Raw genomic sequence first — 19,438 nt, 5'->3', positions numbered from 1 at the left:
GTCGCCGCCTCCTGCCTCACTTCTTATACTTGCCACAGCCCCCCTCCTCTGTCAAAAAAACCGGCACCACTGAACCGCATTTGCCATTCCCTGCGAACACGCAGCGCGCTCTCTCACCCCTCTCTCCGCACAGCGTCCGCCGCCTCCCTTGCCTCTCGCCTGCCGATTCGCCTCATCGACCTTCTCCCGCGCTCGCCTCCTCAGTTGCTGCGCAAACACGCAAGTCCTCTGAGCCTCTGTCTGTCTGTGTCTGTCTTTCTATCTCTCGCCCCCCACCCCCGCCCCGCCCGCCCCCCCCTCTCTATCTCCGCTAGTCGCCTAGTGGCGCGGTTGCCCCTAAACGCCCTCCGGGCTGCCTCATCTCCGGCTGGAACGGCGCGCGCCTGCATGCGACCTATGGGGCGTTTTTTTTCGCGCGCCTACGCCACAAAGGGCATCGCGGAGGAGGAGGCGCTCGCCGGCGCTGCCTGAACGGTTTGGTGACTCAGCGTCCTCGGCATGCCGTACACGCTCGGCGTGGTGGTGAAGGACGCACACTGCCGGAAGAGCGCCGAGGGCATCGCGTGGAGCTGCTGCTGAAGGATCAGCTGCTGCTGCTGAACGAGGGCCTTCGCCAGCCGCCGCACGCGCCGCTCGACGCGATTCAGCTTCTGATGAAGGTCAATCTGCATCTGCAGAAGCTGCCGCCCCGTGGACGTGCCGCAGACGCGGTTGCATGACTCCGCAAACTCCTTCACTGCAGCGAGAAAAAGCAAAGAGGGAGAAAGACGGGCATGCGAGCCCAACGAACAGTGGACGCGACGCACAAAGGCGCACACAAACAGACGCGCGTAGAAAAGACACGCGGCACCGAAGCGGAAGGAGGACGCGGCTGCCACTCAACATCAGGTTCAACGCTCAACCAAAGGCATCCGCCACTCTTGCATATACACAGTTCCTGATCAGTATACCATCCCTCCCCCCCCCTCCCCCCGCCCCCCGACAGATGCGAAACCCACGAGAGCGCCTTTTCCGCGCCCCTCAAACCTCAAGACTCACCTGTGATGAACTCCACGCCGCGCGTGTAGTAGAGGTTCAGAACGTCGAATGCTTGGAAAAGAGGAATGTCTGCTTTCTGAGAGAGGAAACAAAGGCGGCACGCACGCTGAAACGAATGAAACACCGCCCTCACTCGCAAAAGAGGCATCGACCGCAGAGGGAGAGGCCATGGGGACTCGAAACTGGAGATAGAGCCGGCTGCCTCAGGAAAGTCAGCCGCAGCATTTCCTCTCCTCGCCCCGCGGCCGTCCTACGTCGCAAGCGGGCGCGTACGTGTAGAGGGCAGATTCGCGTAGTCTCTCGAGGCGCAGGTATCCCGAAAGGCACGAGCTGCGCACGCGCAGGAGTAGAGAGCCGTCTCTTTTCCAGTTGCGACGCCGCGCGCCAGCACTCCGCGACCACGGCGGCATATGAAGCACAGACTGCGGCGTCCATTTCGCATACACTACTACCTCTTCTTTGCCTCGTGTGACAGCTGCGCCCGCGCCGGTTCTCCCCTCCCTCCTCCCTCCCCTCCCCCCGCGCAGTTGTTGCCCCGGCGAACTCACTTCGAGGGCATCGAGAATGGCAGGGTGCTGCAGGATGTCGAGTGGATGGAGGCTGCCCAGGTTGAGGCAGGCGACTTCTCGGCACTCGGATTCGTCCTTTTTCTTTTCGCGTTTGTCGTCTTGGTGGCGGTGGCGGCCGAGTTGGAGCAGTCCGCGCGAGCCAACCTTGCTGAAGAACCTAGGGAAGCGTTTTCTCCGCTTCTCGGGTTTCTCCGCCGCGTCCCACGCGGTGTCCCGCGAGCCCTGCAGCGCCCGATCCTCGTCGCTCTCGTGCTTGGCGCGCTCGCGCTCGCCGTCCTCTGTTTCCACCGCGCCCTCGTCGCCGTCGATCGCGGCGGCGTCTTCGGCTTCAGTCATCTTCGAGTCGCAGTAATCCACGCCCTTCCGCACGGCCTCGGCCTTGTCCCCGTCCTCCCGGCGCTCCTTCTCTTTCTCTCGCTCTCTCTCTTTTTCGCGGGCGTCGCCGTCGGAGCCGCCGACTTGGAGGCCCTCGTTACCCTCGGTCGGCGGCCGCGCCGTAGTGGAGCACTCGCTAGTCAGGCCTGTGGTTTTCCGCTCCAGCTTGGCGCCGCCCCTCGCGCCCGCGCCGCCGCCCTTCCCCCCTCCTCCGTTCCCGCCCCCGGGGGCCTTCTCGTCGCCCGGACGGCCGCCCCCTCGCTCGGCCGCCTCGCGGTCCGAGTCGAGAAGCAGCAGCGTGCCCGAGTAACTCCCCCGAGGGGCGCCGGCGCCCGCCCAGCTGCTGGGCGCGCGATCGAGGTCTCCGCGCGCCGCAGAAGATGCACGAGGCGGCGCCGCGCCGCAAGGGTCGCCAGAGGGCGCGCCTCCGCCGCCTCCGCCGCTGTCTGGCGGCGCGCCGCCCGCAGGGAAGCTGCCCTCCTCGTTCGCCTTCTTCCGGGCGGGGCCTGAAAATGCGGGCGAGAACTTGCTGCTGCCGTCAACTGAACTCCGCGAGAGACTGTTCCAGTTCCGCAGCGCCGAGGCGCCGCCCCCCGCTGGCAGTGAAAACAAAAAGTCCGTCTGCTGGAAAGCCTTCGTGAGCAGGTCCTCGTTGCGCGCGTCCTTCTCCAGATGTTCATGGTAACTCGCCTCCGCCGCCAGCCGGCTCGACATATCCACATACGCATCCAAAATGATACCTGAAAAAAGCGATCCACAGAGCGACCGAGTGAGCACGAATGCAGCTCTATGCTGATCACCATCGCCGCGCGCAGAATAGGGCGTTTCGTCAGCGCAGAAAAAGAAGCGAAGGAAGGAACGACTCGCAGAAAACGCGAAGACGGCCCCGAAGAGAGGCGCGTTGCCGACAAGGGAGACAGAACAGACTCCTGCTCACGGAACCCAAAGCTGCCATTAAAAATGGGAAAAAAGCAGAGGAAACGCGCGCGAACCGCGAACTTGCCTGTGACGATGTTCAGCAGAGTCAGGGTCGTGAAACAAATGAAACAGACGAAAAAGATGCGGCTGAAGGGGTGCTTCTCGGCCGTCGAGTTCGCCACGCCATTCCACCCTGAAAAGAAGACAAAAAAGGAAAATCCAGGCTCGACTCATAAAAGAATGTGTTTTGAAACGACCCCAAGCCCCGAAGGTGAGACAAAAGACTGACACCAAACAAAAACCCTCCGGCCGCGCAAGCTGAAGATGCTTCAAGTCCCGTCGTAGTTTCTTTCCTCTTCTCTCGCAAGCAGCGGCCTCTCTGCATGTCTGTAGCCTCCGGAAAGCACTCTCCACCGGTTTTACGGCGCGAAGCCTCACTTCGCAGGCGTTTCCTCGTGACTCGATCTCTGCATACCTTCGAGGGTTAGGACAGTGAAGAGGGTAAACATGGAGAGGACCAAGTTCCCCCACAGGAGACTCATCTCTGCATCGTCCGCATCCTGAAATAAAGGAATAAAACGCGAATATAATCAGACGAGTGCAAGGCGGAAGGTGCGCACGCAGCAGCTCGAAACTCCGGCACACAGACGTGCAGAGTAAAACACCAACATCCTGCGTCTCGAAAGCATACACATATCAACACAAACATATCCACAGAGCATACGCGTTTATCCATGTGATCATATGCACACAGGCGCAGAGACACACACCCCCCACGTGCGTGAATGTGCTCCTGATTGCGCCAGTGAATGCCCACGCGGTCCATGGAACAAAACAATGCCTAAATATACAAATATATACGTACACATACATACATATACACACATATATATACATATACATATTTAAACAAACATGCATGCGTCTCGATACACGTGTGCCTCGCGTCTGGGCATGCGGAAAAGGAGACAAACATACGAGAAAAACTCCACCTTTTGTCACTGCGCCGAGAGACGCGGGATAACTCACATAGAAAGTCCAAGTGCAGAAGATCGCGCAGGTATAAATCACGCAGAAAACGAACAGCGCGGTCCACTGCAGAGACCGGAGGCTGTGCAAAACGCCTGAAGGAGCAACGCAGAAAGAAAAAAAAAGAGACGGCTGACGCGAGGCACTGCCGAGACACCGAAACCTGGAAGACCAAAAAAAGATCCAGAATTCATCTTCACCTGCATACATATATATATGTATATATATATATATGCATGTGTGTATGTACATGTATGTATGTATAAGTGAAAAAACACGCTTCCATCAGTACGCACCCCGTGGCGCCCGCGGGAGCACCGCCTCGAGAGAGACATGTCAGCAAGTCGCGATCGGTTCCTCTTCTTTGCTGTCTCTCGAGACGTGTTACACGGAACGAATGAACATAGAGATGAGAACATGGAGACAAATGCTGCGACGGAGGCAGGCACTGTCAGGTGCTCGCGTGCGTGGAGATGCCTTGTGAGAAGCCCATGGAGACCGCTGAGCCTTCGGCCCCGAGGAAAACTCACTTTTCGTGAGAAGAAACAACTCCCGACAGGAGAAGGTGAGACGATACACGCGGAAAAGCTGAATGGTATCCAAGGCCTGCGCACACGCAGAAAAAACGCGCGCACGCGGCGAAGTCAGGCTCCCCCTCAACATCTTTCGCGAAGCTGCTTGTCTCTCTATCTGAACATTTCTCTCTCTCGCAAAGCATTTCTTTCTTTCTCTCTCTCTCCCATTTCGCTGTTCCTGCTCACCAGCAGCGCCATGTGCGTGCGGCTGACGGTGAACTCGTTGGTGATGGGGTCGGCGCGCTCGACGGATTCGGGTTCGAAGATCGGTTTGCCGACGCCGTTTGGATCTAGGAGGATGACTGTGCGAAGCAAGATCGCCGCAGTTTGCACCAGCAGCAGAAAGCCGTCAAAGATGGTGAAGAGCGAGTGCAGGTACCGCCGCGCTCCGAGGATCTTCAGCTTCACAAGGGCCTCCGCGAGGAAGAAGAGCCAGACACCCAAATTCAGGAACAGGAAGACCACGAAGGCCGTCTGTCGCGAAAAAAAGAAAACGCACGCCGCCCCGGGTGGCTCCCTGCAGGCACTCGCCTCTCAGCCCCCCCGCCGTCGAGGCGTCCTCTCAAACCCGAAAAAAGAGGGTGCAGCCCTCTCTGAAGCAACACGCATGCACGCCAGGTGCGTCTTGCGCCTTCTCCACATACATACATGAACACAAACATATAGATATATATTTATATATATTGCCAACTATATGTGTAAATATATAGATTTACATATATACATATCGCCCGCGAGCGAGATAATTCACACGCTATTCACACAGAGCCAACAACAATTCCTCGAGAGCACAGCCGGGACCTGCGACCTCCGCCGTCGCTTGAAAAAGGCACAGGATTCAAACAGAGCAATGCGAAGAGAGAAGCAAATACCCGGCGACTTACGTGGTTCGAAGGGTAAAAGCAAGTCGACGCGCCGAACTTGATGACGTCGAGGAGGACAAAGATCGTCACGAGCAGCCGAAAGGCATGCAGCGTCATCAAGCTATTCTGAACAGAGACACAGATCCGCGCCGCACACAGTTACGCACGCCCACGCATCTCCACCGGCACACGCGAGGACAAAACTTTACCTCCCACCCCTGGCGTGAGGAGGAGAAATGAAAACTCAATCGGGCCTTCAGTGGGCGCCGAATGCAAGTGTGCAACGCGTCGCACTCCAGGCAGAGTCGGCCGTCACGAGAACTCCGCGCGCATAAGTCTGAGGAAGTGCCTTGGTTTCGTTGGCGTCGCCACGAGGCCTTCACAACAGGCGGCACCGCTGGATATCTAAGCCCCGGACGCGTTCGAGACGCTTCAGATGTGCGCATGCAATTCATGCGTCTCGTCGTGTGCGGTGTGTGCGTTCGCTGTCCGCGAAATTGCGCCGCCACCGTCCTCTATTCGTCGAGTTTCCGCGAATATCGGTGCGTCTCGCCGCGCTTCTCGCGGCTCGCTCACCCCGCCTCGCGCCGCGGCAATTTTTCGAAACTCCGCAGCGGCTGCATCCTGGTCAGCCCAGACGCCGGTGAAGGCCCAGAAGCCCGTCGAGTCTCTTCGCGGCGGCGGTTCGCAGGGCTCGATGACACAGGAGTAGGCGCCCCCCCCCGCAAGGCCGGGGCCGAAGAAGCCGTTGGGCGAGGCCGTCCCTCCTCCCCCGGCCCCGCCGAGGCGCGCGCCGGCGCCCAAGCCGTATACGCCCGCCGCGAGCGGAGACAGCTGCTGCGGCGAGGTCACGCTGCAGTTCGAGTCGCCCCAGACGGCGCTCTCCGCATTCGAGCCGTTGCTCCAGAGGACTGGGTTCCGCGTCTTATCGAGGTGAAAGAGCGGCTGACTCTCGTGAAACGTGAAAGAGTAGGGCGGACACGCGGTCGACGGGGGCGGCGCACCCCGGGGCAACGGCCCCGCGCCTTGCATGCTCTCCTCCGGCGAGTGAAGCGCCTCCTCTGCGAGGCGCATGACCTGCTGCTGCAGCGCCAGAGGGGCAGACAAGTCAGTCAAGCCGCCGCCGCCGAAAGGCCGCCCGGCCGGCAAACTCGTCTGCGAGACTTGCGACGACGTCGCGTAGCAGAGCGGCGCGCGGGACGCCAGCGGCGGCGCACGGGCTCCAGCGCCCAGCGGGCCGCCTGCGGCTGGAGGCCACCCGACGGCCCCGCCGCCCACCCCGCTGCGGGACCCCGCCGAGCTCAGCGGCTCCCACGACGACGACCGGTGGAAGCGCAGGTTGCAGACAGAGGGACGCGCGCTGCCGCCGCCGCCCCGCGCGTCCTCGTCGCGGTCCTCGCGGCCCCCCTCGCCCGCAGCGGGGCGCTCGTCGAGGGCCTGGGGCCCACGGGGCTCCCGCGCGCCCTCCTCCTCGGCCGCGCCCGGCAGCCGCGGTCGCCTCGCCTCGCGAGCGGGCACAGGCTCCTCGCCGTCGTCATACGCCGCCGCAGAAGGCGACAGGACGGGCTCGTCGTCCACCTGTCCCGCGTCCTCGCGCCCCCGGGCGGCGGGGTTCGGGCCCGGGGGCGGCCCCGCGGTCTCCGCGGACTCGGCCTCGACGCGCCTGCGCCGCAGGCGAGAGAGCGGGTTTGCCCACGAGGACGGCGCGAGCGCGGCGATCGCCTCTTCGCGGAAAACCAGCGGCTCAGGGAAGAGCCCCGCCGCGGGGCCGCAGGTCCCCGGTGTGGAGGGGACTCTGCCCGCCGACCCGATGCACGGGTCGGGCGGCTGCGGAGGGAGACTCAGCGTTTCTTCGCGCGGCCGTGTTGTGCGGGCGAAGCGAGGGGGGGAGAATGTGAGCCCGCCCTCCTCGCCGCTCTCAGAGGAAGAAGAAGAAAACGGGGAGAAGGAGAAGGAGTTCGCCGCATACGCGAGCCGCGGCGGGCGACGGCTGCGCCAGGACGACGACGACGCCGCGCGCTCATACTCTGCGCGTCCCCCCCCGCCCCGCGGACGACGCCCCGCGGAGGAGAGCGAGGAGAACGAAGAGAGGAACGAATGCATCTCGCCGCCGCAGTCGGCGAGAGGATGCCTCGGGCCGTCTGAAGAAGGGCGCCACTCCTCAAGCAACGTCTCCACCTGGGGGCACGCGCCCGCCCCCCCCTCGCCCTCCCCGAAGCCCGCCTCAGATCGAACGCCGACGAGCGGCGACACAGAGGGAGAGGCCGGCGACAGTCTCGAAAGCAGCGGCGTGAGCGACAAAGAGCAAGCTCGGCGATAGGGCGCCGCGGTTGCGGGGTGTCGAATCGGGGGCTGTGCTGTGCGCGTAAAAAATTTCGACTCCTCGTCGTCCTCCTGCTGCGACGCCACCACGGCGATCTCGCCTTCCTGCGCCAAGCTCTGCTCGCCGTCGCTCTCGCTGTTTCCGTCGCTATCTCTGTCGCCTCGTCGGATGCCGCCCGCGGCGGCCTCTGGCCGCGCCGGCGCCGAATAGAGCGGCGAGGCCAGCTCGCAGCCCGCCTCCTCCCCAGTCTCGGCTTCACGAATGAGCTGACGAAGGCGAGACGACAGACGCGTCGGCGCTCCCCCGCTAGACGAGGAGGCGGCCCGTGAGCCTTGGGCCATGGGTAGCGGCGTGGCGCGAAGCAACGTCAAATAAAAGCTCCAGTGGAAGAAAGAAGGAAAAGAATCAGCGCATCCTCCACCGGCTCGGCCTCGCTCGACGTCCTCGCGCCCGCCAGACTCAGCTTACGGCCAACACATAGACACACTCACAAGAGAAGAACGCCCCCCCGAAGCTACGTATGCGTTGGCTCGCGCCGCTGCACTGGCATATGCGGACAACCGAGCAGACGGCTCGCAGCGCCTCCACGCCACCCGGCAGGAAAACGCGGTGGAAACGACGGGAAGCGAGAACTCGACAAAAAACACGGAAAGCACGCGTGAGGCGTATGTGAGCCGTGTGACAGGCAGCCCGACAACTCGAGGGCAAACAACAAGCACACAGGAGGCGAGAAGAAGCAGACTTGCTACCTCCACCTCGCCGCTGTCGCTGGACAAGTGCAACGCGGGAAGAAGAGATCACCGTGCTAAATATATATATGTACTTATGACTTCCGGGCGTGGACGGGAAAGGGATCAGTAAGGAAGCGACGTCCTGCAGGCAGGGAGAGGTCTCGAAAAGCCCAGGCGCAGGGATAGCGCTGCAGATCGCGCGGCACAGCTGCGAAGAAAAACTTCGGTTCAAGGCGAGCGAAGACGCGCGCATTTCACAACGGAAGTCGAAGCTTGAGGGTGGCGACCGCAGAGCGGGCCCGGCACAGATGATGAGAGGCGCGCTCTCCTTCGTGATAATATGCAGATGGCGGGAAGCGGAGCCCAGCACCTCGATGCCTAGATAGAAGGGCGAGACACAGCTCTGGCGTTCACTCCCAGCGGCCTCACAGAAGAGCGGCACAGCTGTCACGCAGGTCGCCGCTGAGCGTTGGCTGATAAATATGTACAGAGCTCATCGAGAGGAACGTTCTTTCTCGTGTGCTTTAAAAGCGAGCGCAACTCGCTCGCCCCCTCTGGCTGCGCACAGGCGGTCTACAGAGAGGCACGCCGCGTCCCCTCTTGGGGAGGAGGGTAGCCCTGGGGAATTCGAGCGCCCCTTAGAAAACCCTTTTCCATCGCTGAGGGGACTGGCTGTTGAGTCTGCCGGTGATCGCCTCCACTGCTCCCCGCGCGTAAAGATGCGATAGAGTTGCCCCGTAGAGGCCAGCGGAGCGCGCGGAGCGACGACGAACCACGCAGCGTGCGGCAGTTGCCTTCGCGGGCACAAAAAGAGTAACGAGGCGCCACGCCTCTGTCCCTCGCCCTTTTCAGAAAGAGGAGGAGAAACGGGGGGACAGGAGGGGAAAAGGCAAGACCTTAGGTCGCGGGCGGCTGAGAAAAAACGCGACGCGTCACCGAACCGCGCGCAAGCTCTCTCCCATTCCTCGCGATCCAGTGTGCGTACACAGTACCACAAAATGCCAGGAAAAACACGAAGACGACCAACCGTGTGACCGCGGCGTCGCAGACCTCAGCAAGAAATGGATATTCATGTCCCAGTTCGCTCTGTCTGCCGCGAGAGGAGGGACAGGAGCAAGCATAAGAAAGCGATCCCTCCCTGTACTGTCAAACAACACAGCGACCACGCACTGAGCGGGGGGCCAAGTAAAAAGAACAAAACGTCGCCTCCACGAGTGTTTTTTATACGAGACAGGAGTGGATATGCAGAGCTGATCAAAAAACAAACACGGTGAACTGGGAACAGAAAAATGCTGGCAACATGCGGTTGGAAAAACTGCAGTGAGGGTGCCAGTTTTCGGCTTGCGCAGCACAAAAAGTACGACAGAGGCCATACAAGGACAAAGAATGCGATCATGACAATGGCTGGCGGTTAGGAAATCCGAAAAACCCGCAAGAAATTACTGAAAGTGCCCCTGAAAGTCGATATCATTAGTCCTTTAGTCGCTCGCTACTGGGAAGGCGGGCGGAAGGACTTTGCTTCGGCGTGCGACGCTCAGCTCCCTACACATCCCGCGACGAGTCACCGTGCGAAGTTCGCGTGGAAAGTGTGCCTACTTTGGCGGCCGGTGAAGGAAGCGAGGTCGCTTCTTCCCGCGCCAGAGCTTTTTTACCGCTTTCGCCGTTCTCACTCACCATCGGCGGAAAAAATCGATTAAAACTCGGTAGAGACAGCGCAAGAAGTAGAACGCCGTTGACGAACTGTACGGGAAGAAGGGCACGGAACAGAAACGGGGCGCTGTATAGTCTACCAGGGGCAACGGCTTTCCAAGCCGGCTGTCCTCAGGCTTCACAGCAGATTCTCTTCGGCTGTGGCCTCTTACTCACGAAATCACGCACTTGTTTGCTTCCCCTCGCTGTTGCTGGAAACTAAAAAAGACTTCACAGTAGGTGACACAAGGCGCGCAAACGCTAGGTCGCGCGCCACGGGAGGACAGAGGGGGACAACGTAGTCCTTCCCTCCCTTTTGCTCCCAATGCGAACAACGTCTCCAATGCCGATGCCTGTGGCTCGGTATGTTAACAGATTTGCTCAGTCTGTAATTCAACACACTTTGGGAACAGAGATCCTCTCCCCTGCCGGAGGTCTCAGAAGAATCTCGCGACGAGCCGGCGCTGGAACGGACGTGACCAGGGTCAGAAACCCGGTTTCCGCTCACGCAGTGCGAACCACAGGCGATCGCAATACTTCTGTATGGATTCTCGGAGCGAATAGCCTAGGGACGTCCGCTAGATCTGGCGCTTCGGGCGGCGCATTGATGAAATGGCACAAGTTAAGCAACCACTGGCGTCTGCAGAGACTCACGTCTGTTTGCGCCGGGACCCAGAGAGAGAATCACGGCAAAACCGAGCCGTTCAAACCTGAACTTGTGCTTGACTGAAACAGAAAGAAACAAGCCAGGCGACCGCCCGGGCAGGCACTGTCGGCGTCGTGGTCCTCTGGATGTGATGTTCGCCAGAGGGCGCTTCCCGGCCCGGCCGTTCTGCAGCGGTGAAGCCCCTCTCCAAAATAAGGAAAAGTGGCGCGACAGGAAGTGACGCTTCGCCCCGTATCTTCACGGGGAACAAAGGAGGCCGCCTACCAACGCTCGACGGGGTGGCCGTCTGCCGGCGCCCGGCGTCTGCGAGTTTCTTGAGCTGAAGGCACATCCTCTCTTTCCGTGTATCACTGCCCTCACGGACAGCGTGGAGAGAAGAATGTGAAGTGGAACGAGACATTGGCAACATGGGGTGCCCCTGACGACCGGAATCGCGAAACGGACGCCACACGGGGCTTCAGGCGTCGTCGCTGACGATCTGCAGCCGTGTCCTCTGCGCCTCCGCGGATCCCAGAGACGGGGCTCGAGTCAGAATACGCACATCGGATCTGCCTGAGCATTTCGGCCGCCACAGGCAGCCGTCCTCCGTGCACGGCTCACTCCTATCGACGACCAAGCCTGACACCCGCTGTGCATCATGGGAGGGGTAGTGGAGCCCCGTGGATAACTGCGAGCGCTCCACAACGGAAAGGTGTGGAGTGCGGGGATTGATAGGGCAGCTAGACAAGTCGCTGCAGTGGAAACGAGCCTGTGGTTGCGTCCCAGGATCGGAACCCAGCCCACTGTCATTGACTGCAGTTCAGAACGTGCATCCGCGTGCGCAGCGCACTTTGGAAGAGGCAGTTTGAGTTGCAGAAAGCCACCGCCGATATTCCGCTTCGGCACACCGACAGCAGAAAGCTCCTTAGGAGACCAGAGAGAGGCAGTGTGTGAAGAAAGTGCTTGAGTGATGCGGACTGGCATTTTTGGAGGCAGCGTGCCTCGCTAAAAATGCGCACGCCTCAGCGTGGCTGCCGTGGAAACGAGTTAGTGCTTCATAAACAGTCACTGACAACGTTCGCTGTGGAGGCGCGTGAAAGCAAACGGTGGAGATACGCCCGCGAGACAAATACAACTATCTTCGTCAGGCCGAACGCTGCTTACTAGTAGATCAATCCCTTTACTTTGCTATGCTCGAGCCCACTTGTGGCGAGACGTGCTCAGAAGCTGCTTTTCGAGTGGATGAGGTACTGGAAGAGGCGAGCCGCGAGCTCGCGTACGCTCAGCGTCTGGCTACGGGTTCCTCGGAAACTGGCACACAGGTAAATATATGTTAACACTGTCGATGCCCGCAGGGGTTGTCACAAGCACCGCGAGCGATTCAGCAGCGTCGTCTGTACGGCAGCAACACACACCCTCGTCTGGACTGGATGAGACAGCCAAAAGTTGTGCATTTCAGTAGCACAGTGGTCGTGTTTGCTTATTGCTTGAAGCCATTATAAGCGTCGATTTAGGATAGACAAAGAACCGAATGCGCTCTCCGCTGCAGTAGCCCCTGCTCGGTGCGGCAGGACATCCCGCTGCATGGCGCTCGTGATGAACAAATTGAAATTCGTATTCCTGGCCAAGAAAAGTTGACACAGACGTGCCAAGAAGACTTGAAAAACACCCAGCTACATTCCCTTGCGTGAGCTACTCAGTGCAGCAGCAGTACCTGCAGAAGCCTGTATGTCCACTACAAACTCCACGCTTCGTCCAACAAGTCCCGCCACAACATCGGTTTCACAGCTTTGCGGTCTTCCGCTCTTCCTCCCGTGCACTTCTGCGCTTGTCGCTGCGCGATCTACTGCGATGCCTCTTGCGCCTCCATCGCCTCCTCCGCCTCCGGCATGCATAACCAAGGCAGGCTGCCGCTGCGCAACTGGCGTCTGTGGCGTGCCGCCCGGCGGCTTGCTCTCAGTTGGTTTTTCTAGAAGAACAACCGTCTCCAGAGGGTCCTGCACATGGCGGCCCACGAAAGAAAAACAGTCGCCGACTAAAGCGAGAGGCTGCTCCCTCGTCAGGCCGAAAAGGCGTACTGTGCATGCAGTTGGAGGGCAGCCAGTGCTAGACGAAGCAGCGTGAGTTGCCGAGCCAGGGCAGGGGGCCGACGGCGTGCGACCCAACTGGCTCACGCCATTCTTCGCAGCCGACGAGGCATCGCGGGCTTGGGGATCTGGCCTCGAGCGCCCCCGCCTGTGGAGTGAGCGCACCGTGGCTGCAGCTGCCACGGCGGCACACGGAACTTCTGCGCGCTCCACGGCTTCTTCTGGTCGAGCGCTTCTCAGCGGCGAGACGGCCTGTGCGTCGTCCGCAGCGGACGAAGCCGGGAGTGAGACGGCGCCACTCGCTGGGTCGCTTTCGCTGCTGGGAAAGCCCTGTCCAGATGCGGCGACGGGCGCAGGGCGCGAAAGGGGAATGCGGGGGAAAGGGAGTGGCGCAATGATGTCCTGACTGTCATACGCGGAAGCGAAGAACCGCGTGTGCGCGAGTTCAGGGAAGTCGAGAAGCACGAGCTGTTCTGACACAACTGGGTCGTCTTCATCTCTACCACCTGCGGCGTTCGCCGAGGATTCATCGCTTGTGCTGTGCCGCTGAGGCTTTTGATTGTCGGCTTCGGGGCCTGCAGACTCGCTTACGCGGCGGCGCTTTGCTGGCGGTGGAGGCTTCAAAGAATCGGCAGGCACTCGAGCGGGGCTATCTGCGCCCTCCTCCTCCAGCGTTTCACTGCTCGTCATCGCTCTAAGCCTTCACGCACGCGATGTTAGCGCGCCGTTTGTCGTCTTCCGTCGCCAGTCACAGTCTGCGGTGTGCGCGGTGTCACACTGCCGAGCGCCGCCACCCTTCGCCTGTCGCGCGGACTGTGGCCGCATGCGGCGGCAAAAAGCGCGCGTTATCTCCTAGTCCGGGTGGCGCAGACACGGCTGAACCAATGGAAGCACAGACGCTGAAATCGAGAAAAGAGAAGGAAAAAATTTACGCGAACTTCTATGCTGTACGCATGCGCACTGTTGCCTGCGGTGGCCAGCGGCCGCTCAATGCGTGCATGCAAGAGGCAGGTCCAACACCAGTCGAGTTGTATTTTTCCACTCAGGCTGATACCAGTTTTGTTGGTACTAGATTCTGGAAGGCAAAAACCTGACAGTATTTCCCCGTGCTGGACGCTGCTTGAAAGCCGTCTAAAACGGCTCTCCCGCGCCTGTGAATATCAAACGCCGACCGCGGCATGCTAGGCCGCCTGCGCTCATGCCACGGTTGCCGGCAACTGCACCCGATCGATTATTTTTTCGCCCAGCACACTGTCCACATGCTCGGAAGTCCTCTGGGGATAACCAGCACGCCTTTCCTCGTTCCCGTGTTCACAGCTACACACATAGTTTGGGGTACACACCATGTTGAGACAGAGCATGCAGACCTGCTGGCTGTCTTCACGCGGGTCACGGCACGGAGCGGATTTAGTTCTCTAGTAGTATACCCTGCTTCGGCACCGTTCGTACTCTAATTTTACCGAAAGGTTCTTCTTCGCGCAGCACTCGCAACTGCACTAACGAGACAGTACTTGACTGCGCACACAGGTGTGCTCCGCTTCCCGAGCGTCGGGCGCTGATACAACCAAATCCGTGTGTGTGGCGAATCGCCTATTCGACGGCGTGTAATATGAAATTCAGCCACAAAACGCGAAATCAGCACCACCCTGAACTGGTACGCGCTTCAGTGCGTGCGTTTTTTGTGGGTACGGGGCCAGGAGTCAGGGGTGCTAATAGGGGTACTTTGGGTTCGAGTAACGACGGGACCTTCAGGTGGACATTGCTTTGTTACCTCTCTCACGAACCTCAAACGATGCAGACGCAGTTTTCGGTTCTACTTAGCACAGGGGAAACAAAGTTTCACTTCACAGAGTGACTCGGGAACCCGGCGGACAGCGGGACGCAACGCCCGTCAGCCGGCAAAGAGCTCCACGGCAGGTAGCCTTCCAACTCCTGCGGTGCGGCGTCAAAGAGGCGTCAGTCACGCAGTGGCTTAGTAGCTGAGATGAGAACCATATATTTCTTCTGGTGTTGTGTCTCTCTGATAGGGTGTCTCTTTGAATTCACGAATATCTGCTACGAACGCGGGGCACGGCGGGCACAATGCTTCCAGCCCGCTCCAGCAGCTGCGGCGCCGAAGTTGCAGTGAAAACTTTTCGTGGAGAAACAGAAACGGCCTTCACGCGGAGCCGAGAAACAGGAGTACGTCTACACTGTGGGAGTTCGTCTCAAAAAAGAAGCGTTGCTAGCACGCGCGTGCCGCAGTGCGTTGTAGCTTCCTACTGGATGGGGAACCTGCTGTCACCCGTGAGCGCCTGTGAGGTCACGTAGAGAGCGAAGATAGAAACAGAACGAATTCATGCACACCCAAATGTTGCACCATGCATCTCACCGCGGTGTTCTGCATCTTGGATCTGAGTTATTCTTTTATGCGGCAGATGATTCTCTGTTAGGGGCCTCACTGACTCAGAAGTCAGTGAGGCCCCTAACAGAGAATCATCTAAACTGCTGCACACGATGCTAGAGGAAGATCTTTTCGGATGCGGCCTCTGCACGGGTTGTGCTGAGCATTTGAGATTGTCTCCGACGACTACCGCAGGCGAAAACAAGCTGGAAAGTGGGCTGGTGTGCTCTTTTTAGAGGTGTTCTCCCCGGTAGAGTTCACTAACGCGCGGTCGAGGCCGCGCACAGAATCCTTTCTGCAGACGCTGTTCAGTTTCTACTGCGTTTCTGCACGTTCTGGTGCCCAGGCGCTCGTGTCGACGCAACACTCTCAGCGTAATTAAATGAGCCACGAACGGGCGAAGACGACAACTCAAAACGCAAGCAGCAACTACTCAGCGATTAAGTGTCCAGGCAAGAAGCCGCGGCAGTTCAACAAATCCGTGTTGGTGCGGCCATACGAGACAGCACTGTCTAGCGGCGAAAAAGTCTATGGCGGCGTCGTCACTTGCAGGTCGCCTACGATACGCCATTTTCAAAAGCTGCTTCTTGCCTCATCTGTATCTGTTGCTCGACGTCCAGACATTTCAGGGTGCGACGGCCCGCATGGTTCTTCTGGCGCAAGCGGACTCAGGATCTTTTCCGGCGACTGCGGAGGGTCAGACTGGCGACACTACCAAGTTCTTGAATTCCTTTACACCATCGGGGCGTCGTTTTCCGCACAAACAACAAGAGCGACTATACAGCTGACGCTCCCGACCGGCCCTAGGGAGGCGCGAAACGGGGAGTCTCCCCGACTTCTTCGGGGATCCTGGGAACTTTCTCTGCTATGCGAATTTCGTTCAACGACGAACTCTGACGTCCGCGAAGTGTTCTGGCACGACGTTTCCGTCGCACACAATGGGGCGGACTGGCGGCCGCGGCGTTCGCCAGACGCGCATGCAGCTAGGCAGCAAGAGGTCTCATTTCTGCACCTGATTCAACCAGAGTGTGTGGCGCTAGCGTGGCTCGGCGTGCAAAGACGAGCGTCACACGCCACAGAAAAGGCCTGAAAAGAGCGACATCCTCAGGTTCTTCGTCCAAACAAGATAGTGAGGGAGTTCCCTGTTCACCCTCCGGCACCAGATCCAGGTGTGTGTCGATGCTGTTGCAACACCCCTGTCTCCCGCCGAAGTGGCTCAGCCCGCCGCTGGGATTCCGAACAGCCGTCCGATTTTTTTTTCAGAGAGATGAGAACCTAACACCCGCGTCGATGACTCTCCTTTTCAGGCCTCTGGAGGGTGCAGTTTCCACGTGGATCGTCCATTCCGCTGGTCACAGCCGTCGACTCCCCCGCAGTCCGCACACAATTATCTCCGCAGATCGGCGCGCTGCGTTGCTGCTGTTCTATCCAGCTCGGGAGTCTTCTCCGCGGCTTTGATCGCGCCAGTCTTCAAGCGCCGGAATGGACTTTGGCCTGCAGCTATAGGACTGACTCTGAACGCCGAGAGAGCCAGTTGCTGGCAGCGTCCGTTTTTCTTCCGCTCTCCGCCGATCTTGGTCTTCTGCGCAGCGCTAGCATGAAACGCGCAGCGGCTTCGAGGGAGACTGTGAGTCTCTCGGCGGCTTCTGCAGCTCTGTCTCCGCCCCCGAGCCGCGGGCGAGGCATCTCGCAGGAGTCGTCTTTCGGTCGGGTTTTCCGCGCGCTGTTGCCTGATATCTCGCCGACAACGGTGACCTGCTTCTGCGCGTGCGCCGTTTACTTTTTCGCGTCCCTCGCGACGGTATTTTTGAACCGCATGCTTGTCGCCGATCTGTTTCCCTTCCCCGTGACGCTGTCCTGGTTCCAGCAGCTCATTGGTGTGCTGCTTTACATGTTTTTGTCCGCGTTCGGGCGCGCCACGCGCGCGGCTGCGCTGCATGAGGAGGAGGCGCGGAACGCGTCCTGCCCGTCGCAGCTGGCTTCTCCGTCGCTGGCGCGTCAGCCGAGCCTCTTTCTGCGCCGCACGTTGACAGCCTCTCTGCGCAGCCCGGCCGCCGCGAGCGTTGCAACGTTTTTTCCGCCGGTCTCGGTGACTCTGCGCACGCTGCGGCGCGTGCTGCCGCTCTCACTCGCCTTTGTGGGCATGATCGGCTTCTCCAACACCTGCCTGAAGCATGTGCAGCTGTCGACCTACCAGGTTGCGCGCTCGTTGACGCTGCTGTTCAACATGGTCTTGCAGCGGCTATTGCTGGGCATGCACGTCTCGCTGGGCGCGGTGCTCTCGTGCGGCGTCGTCTGCCTGGGCTTCACGATCGGATCCTTAGACGGCTCCACGCTGTCGCTCGCCGGCGCGCTGACCGGCGCGACCTCCTCGCTCTTTCAGGCCGTCTACACAGTCTACATCCGCAAGACGCTGGACTCCCTCGGCGGCGCGCACGCGGCCGTTATGCTCTACAACATGCTCAACGCAGTCTCACTCTTCCCGCCGCTCATCTGGTTCTCCGGCGAGCTGCGCGGACTTGCCGAGGCCTCGTTTTTCGCGGGCGACGGCGCCGCCCTCGCACACGGCGGAGCCGCGGCTTTCTGGAAGTGCTTGTGGATTTTTATCCTCGCGACAGTCTCGGGTGCGTCGAAAACAGCAAAACCGATCAACAGAAACTCGCGCTGGTGTCGGCCTCTGCGAGGCGGAGAGGGACTCACATCTTTCTGTAGACCGGTGTGCGCACGTGTATCTGCGTATGGATATCTGCATAAGACGAGAGCGTGCATGCCAATGTAGGAGACGCAGCGCTTCTGCGTAGGGAGAGTGGGCAGGGCAAGCGCCTGTGCGGCCCGGGCTCGTCGCTCCTCTCGGCCTTCGCCTTTGCGCAGTCGCGCCGGCAGCACAGATGCAGCGCGGAACCTGCTCTTTTTTGCCGGCTGGCGCGGCGGATGTCGATCTTCCCCAGTGCTGAGTTTCAAAGTTGGCATCTTGTCCGGCGCAGCCAGCGCGTGTGGGGAAAACTCAGCTCTCTGTAGGCCGCACTGTGGCGGCCGCCCTGACAGCCACGCAGCCGCATGGCTTCGCGCTGAGCACTGTGTGTCTGCAGCGAATCCTGCGCCTTGGCCAGCTGCGGTTCTGCCCGCGAACACCGAGGGCGCTCGCCGGGGGCAGAGGGGGTTTGTAGGCATCCCTGTGCCGCCTGATTCGATGTTCTTGTGTGGGGTCCGCTGGGTTTCGTGCGCGCAGGCGTCGTCGCGTTGTTTCTCAGCATGTCGTCCTTCTGGATCGTCGGCCTGACGTCGCCGCTGGCCTTCAACGTCCTGGGCTACGTCAAGGCCTGCGTGCAGACGTGTCTGGGCTTCGTGGTTTTTCACGAGAAAATCACGCCGGAGGCCGTCGCCGGCGTGGCGCTCACGCTCTCGGGGTCCGCCGCGTTCTCTGCGTTCAAACAGCGAGACTCGGCCGCGGAGAAAAACGCGCCTAGAGCGCGAGCGCCAACGCCGTAGCCGCGGCAGCCGACACGCAGCAGACGCCTGCGATCGCTCCTAAGCCGAGAGGCCGCCTGACGCCGCTGGGGTGACGCGGCACACGCCAGCTCTTGTGGTGTCCTGTGCTTCACGCAGGCCTGGAGGAGGGGCGGCGACTCTCCTCCTGCAGGAGTCGTGAGCCTCTAGGTCTGAAGCCTCAGCCCCGGACGAGTGCGCCGTGGGGTGTCTCCGCGGGCAATGGCCGCACAAGGGCTCCGGCGGAGCTGCTCGGCGCGACCGGCTCCGAAAGCCACGGCACAAGTGGCGCCTGGTGGAGGACTTCTGCAACTGACAGAAAAGGCACAAATGGGAAGGGCGGGGGGGCCGAAGCTCCTGCGGAACTGCAGGCCGCTCTCGCTGCCTGGCGACGCCCGTAGGATGCCGCACCGCCGCCTCCCCTGCCGCGACGGATGCGTCGTGTGGCTCTCGGGAGGGGCATAGAGGCGGGAACTCGTCTTGTTCTCAAGTGTGCGGAGAGAAGTTCGCTAAATGCAGCGGTAAACCCTAAACTTCTCGCATTCAGGGTCGCGTGCCTCGCGGCAGCTGGAGGCGGCCGCCCTGCCGCCGGAGGTAGGGGTGAAAGGAGAGGACAGGGCTTCATGCAGGCTGATCTCACTTGCGAATCGCATGCACACGAGGGATACCTGGCTGAGAGTTCACAGTGGAGGAGCCCCTCCGCAGCGGCTGTCGCTACAGAGGCCA

The 19,438-nt window shown here is 60.4% G+C and overlaps 3 protein-coding genes across 3 annotated transcripts; 1 reads left to right on the top strand and 2 right to left on the bottom strand.

The window, feature by feature from the left end:
• Positions 1-419: 419 nt before the first annotated feature.
• On the bottom strand, positions 420-8,031 carry BESB_029420 (transporter, cation channel family protein; the record flags this gene model as incomplete). Its single annotated transcript, XM_029361616.1, has 11 exons — positions 420-736; positions 1,039-1,114; positions 1,587-2,180; positions 2,307-2,722; positions 2,986-3,093; positions 3,376-3,460; positions 3,930-4,024; positions 4,460-4,535; positions 4,691-4,978; positions 5,389-5,493; positions 5,944-8,031. 11 exons carry the CDS (start codon positions 8,029-8,031, stop codon positions 420-422), a joined length of 4,248 nt encoding a protein of 1,415 aa, XP_029215516.1.
• A 4,398-nt stretch (positions 8,032-12,429) lies between these two features.
• Positions 12,430-13,533, bottom strand: BESB_029410 (uncharacterized protein; the record flags this gene model as incomplete). Its single annotated transcript, XM_029361615.1, has 1 exon — positions 12,430-13,533. The coding sequence occupies one exon, from the start codon at positions 13,531-13,533 to the stop codon at positions 12,430-12,432; it is 1,104 nt and encodes a 367-aa protein (XP_029215515.1).
• A 3,290-nt stretch (positions 13,534-16,823) lies between these two features.
• Positions 16,824-19,113, top strand: BESB_029400 (uncharacterized protein; the record flags this gene model as incomplete). Its single annotated transcript, XM_029361614.1, has 3 exons — positions 16,824-17,850; positions 18,456-18,633; positions 18,867-19,113. The coding sequence occupies 3 exons, from the start codon at positions 16,824-16,826 to the stop codon at positions 19,111-19,113; spliced, it is 1,452 nt and encodes a 483-aa protein (XP_029215514.1).
• Between the last annotated feature and the right edge of the window lie 325 nt (positions 19,114-19,438).

The sequence above is a fragment of the Besnoitia besnoiti genome, assembly GCF_002563875.1.
Source record: "Besnoitia besnoiti strain Bb-Ger1 chromosome Unknown contig00015, whole genome shotgun sequence".
Lineage (NCBI taxonomy): Eukaryota > Apicomplexa > Conoidasida > Eucoccidiorida > Sarcocystidae > Besnoitia > Besnoitia besnoiti.
Note: the sequence above shows the minus strand (reverse complement) of the source record. Positions and strands in the feature narration are given on the sequence as shown.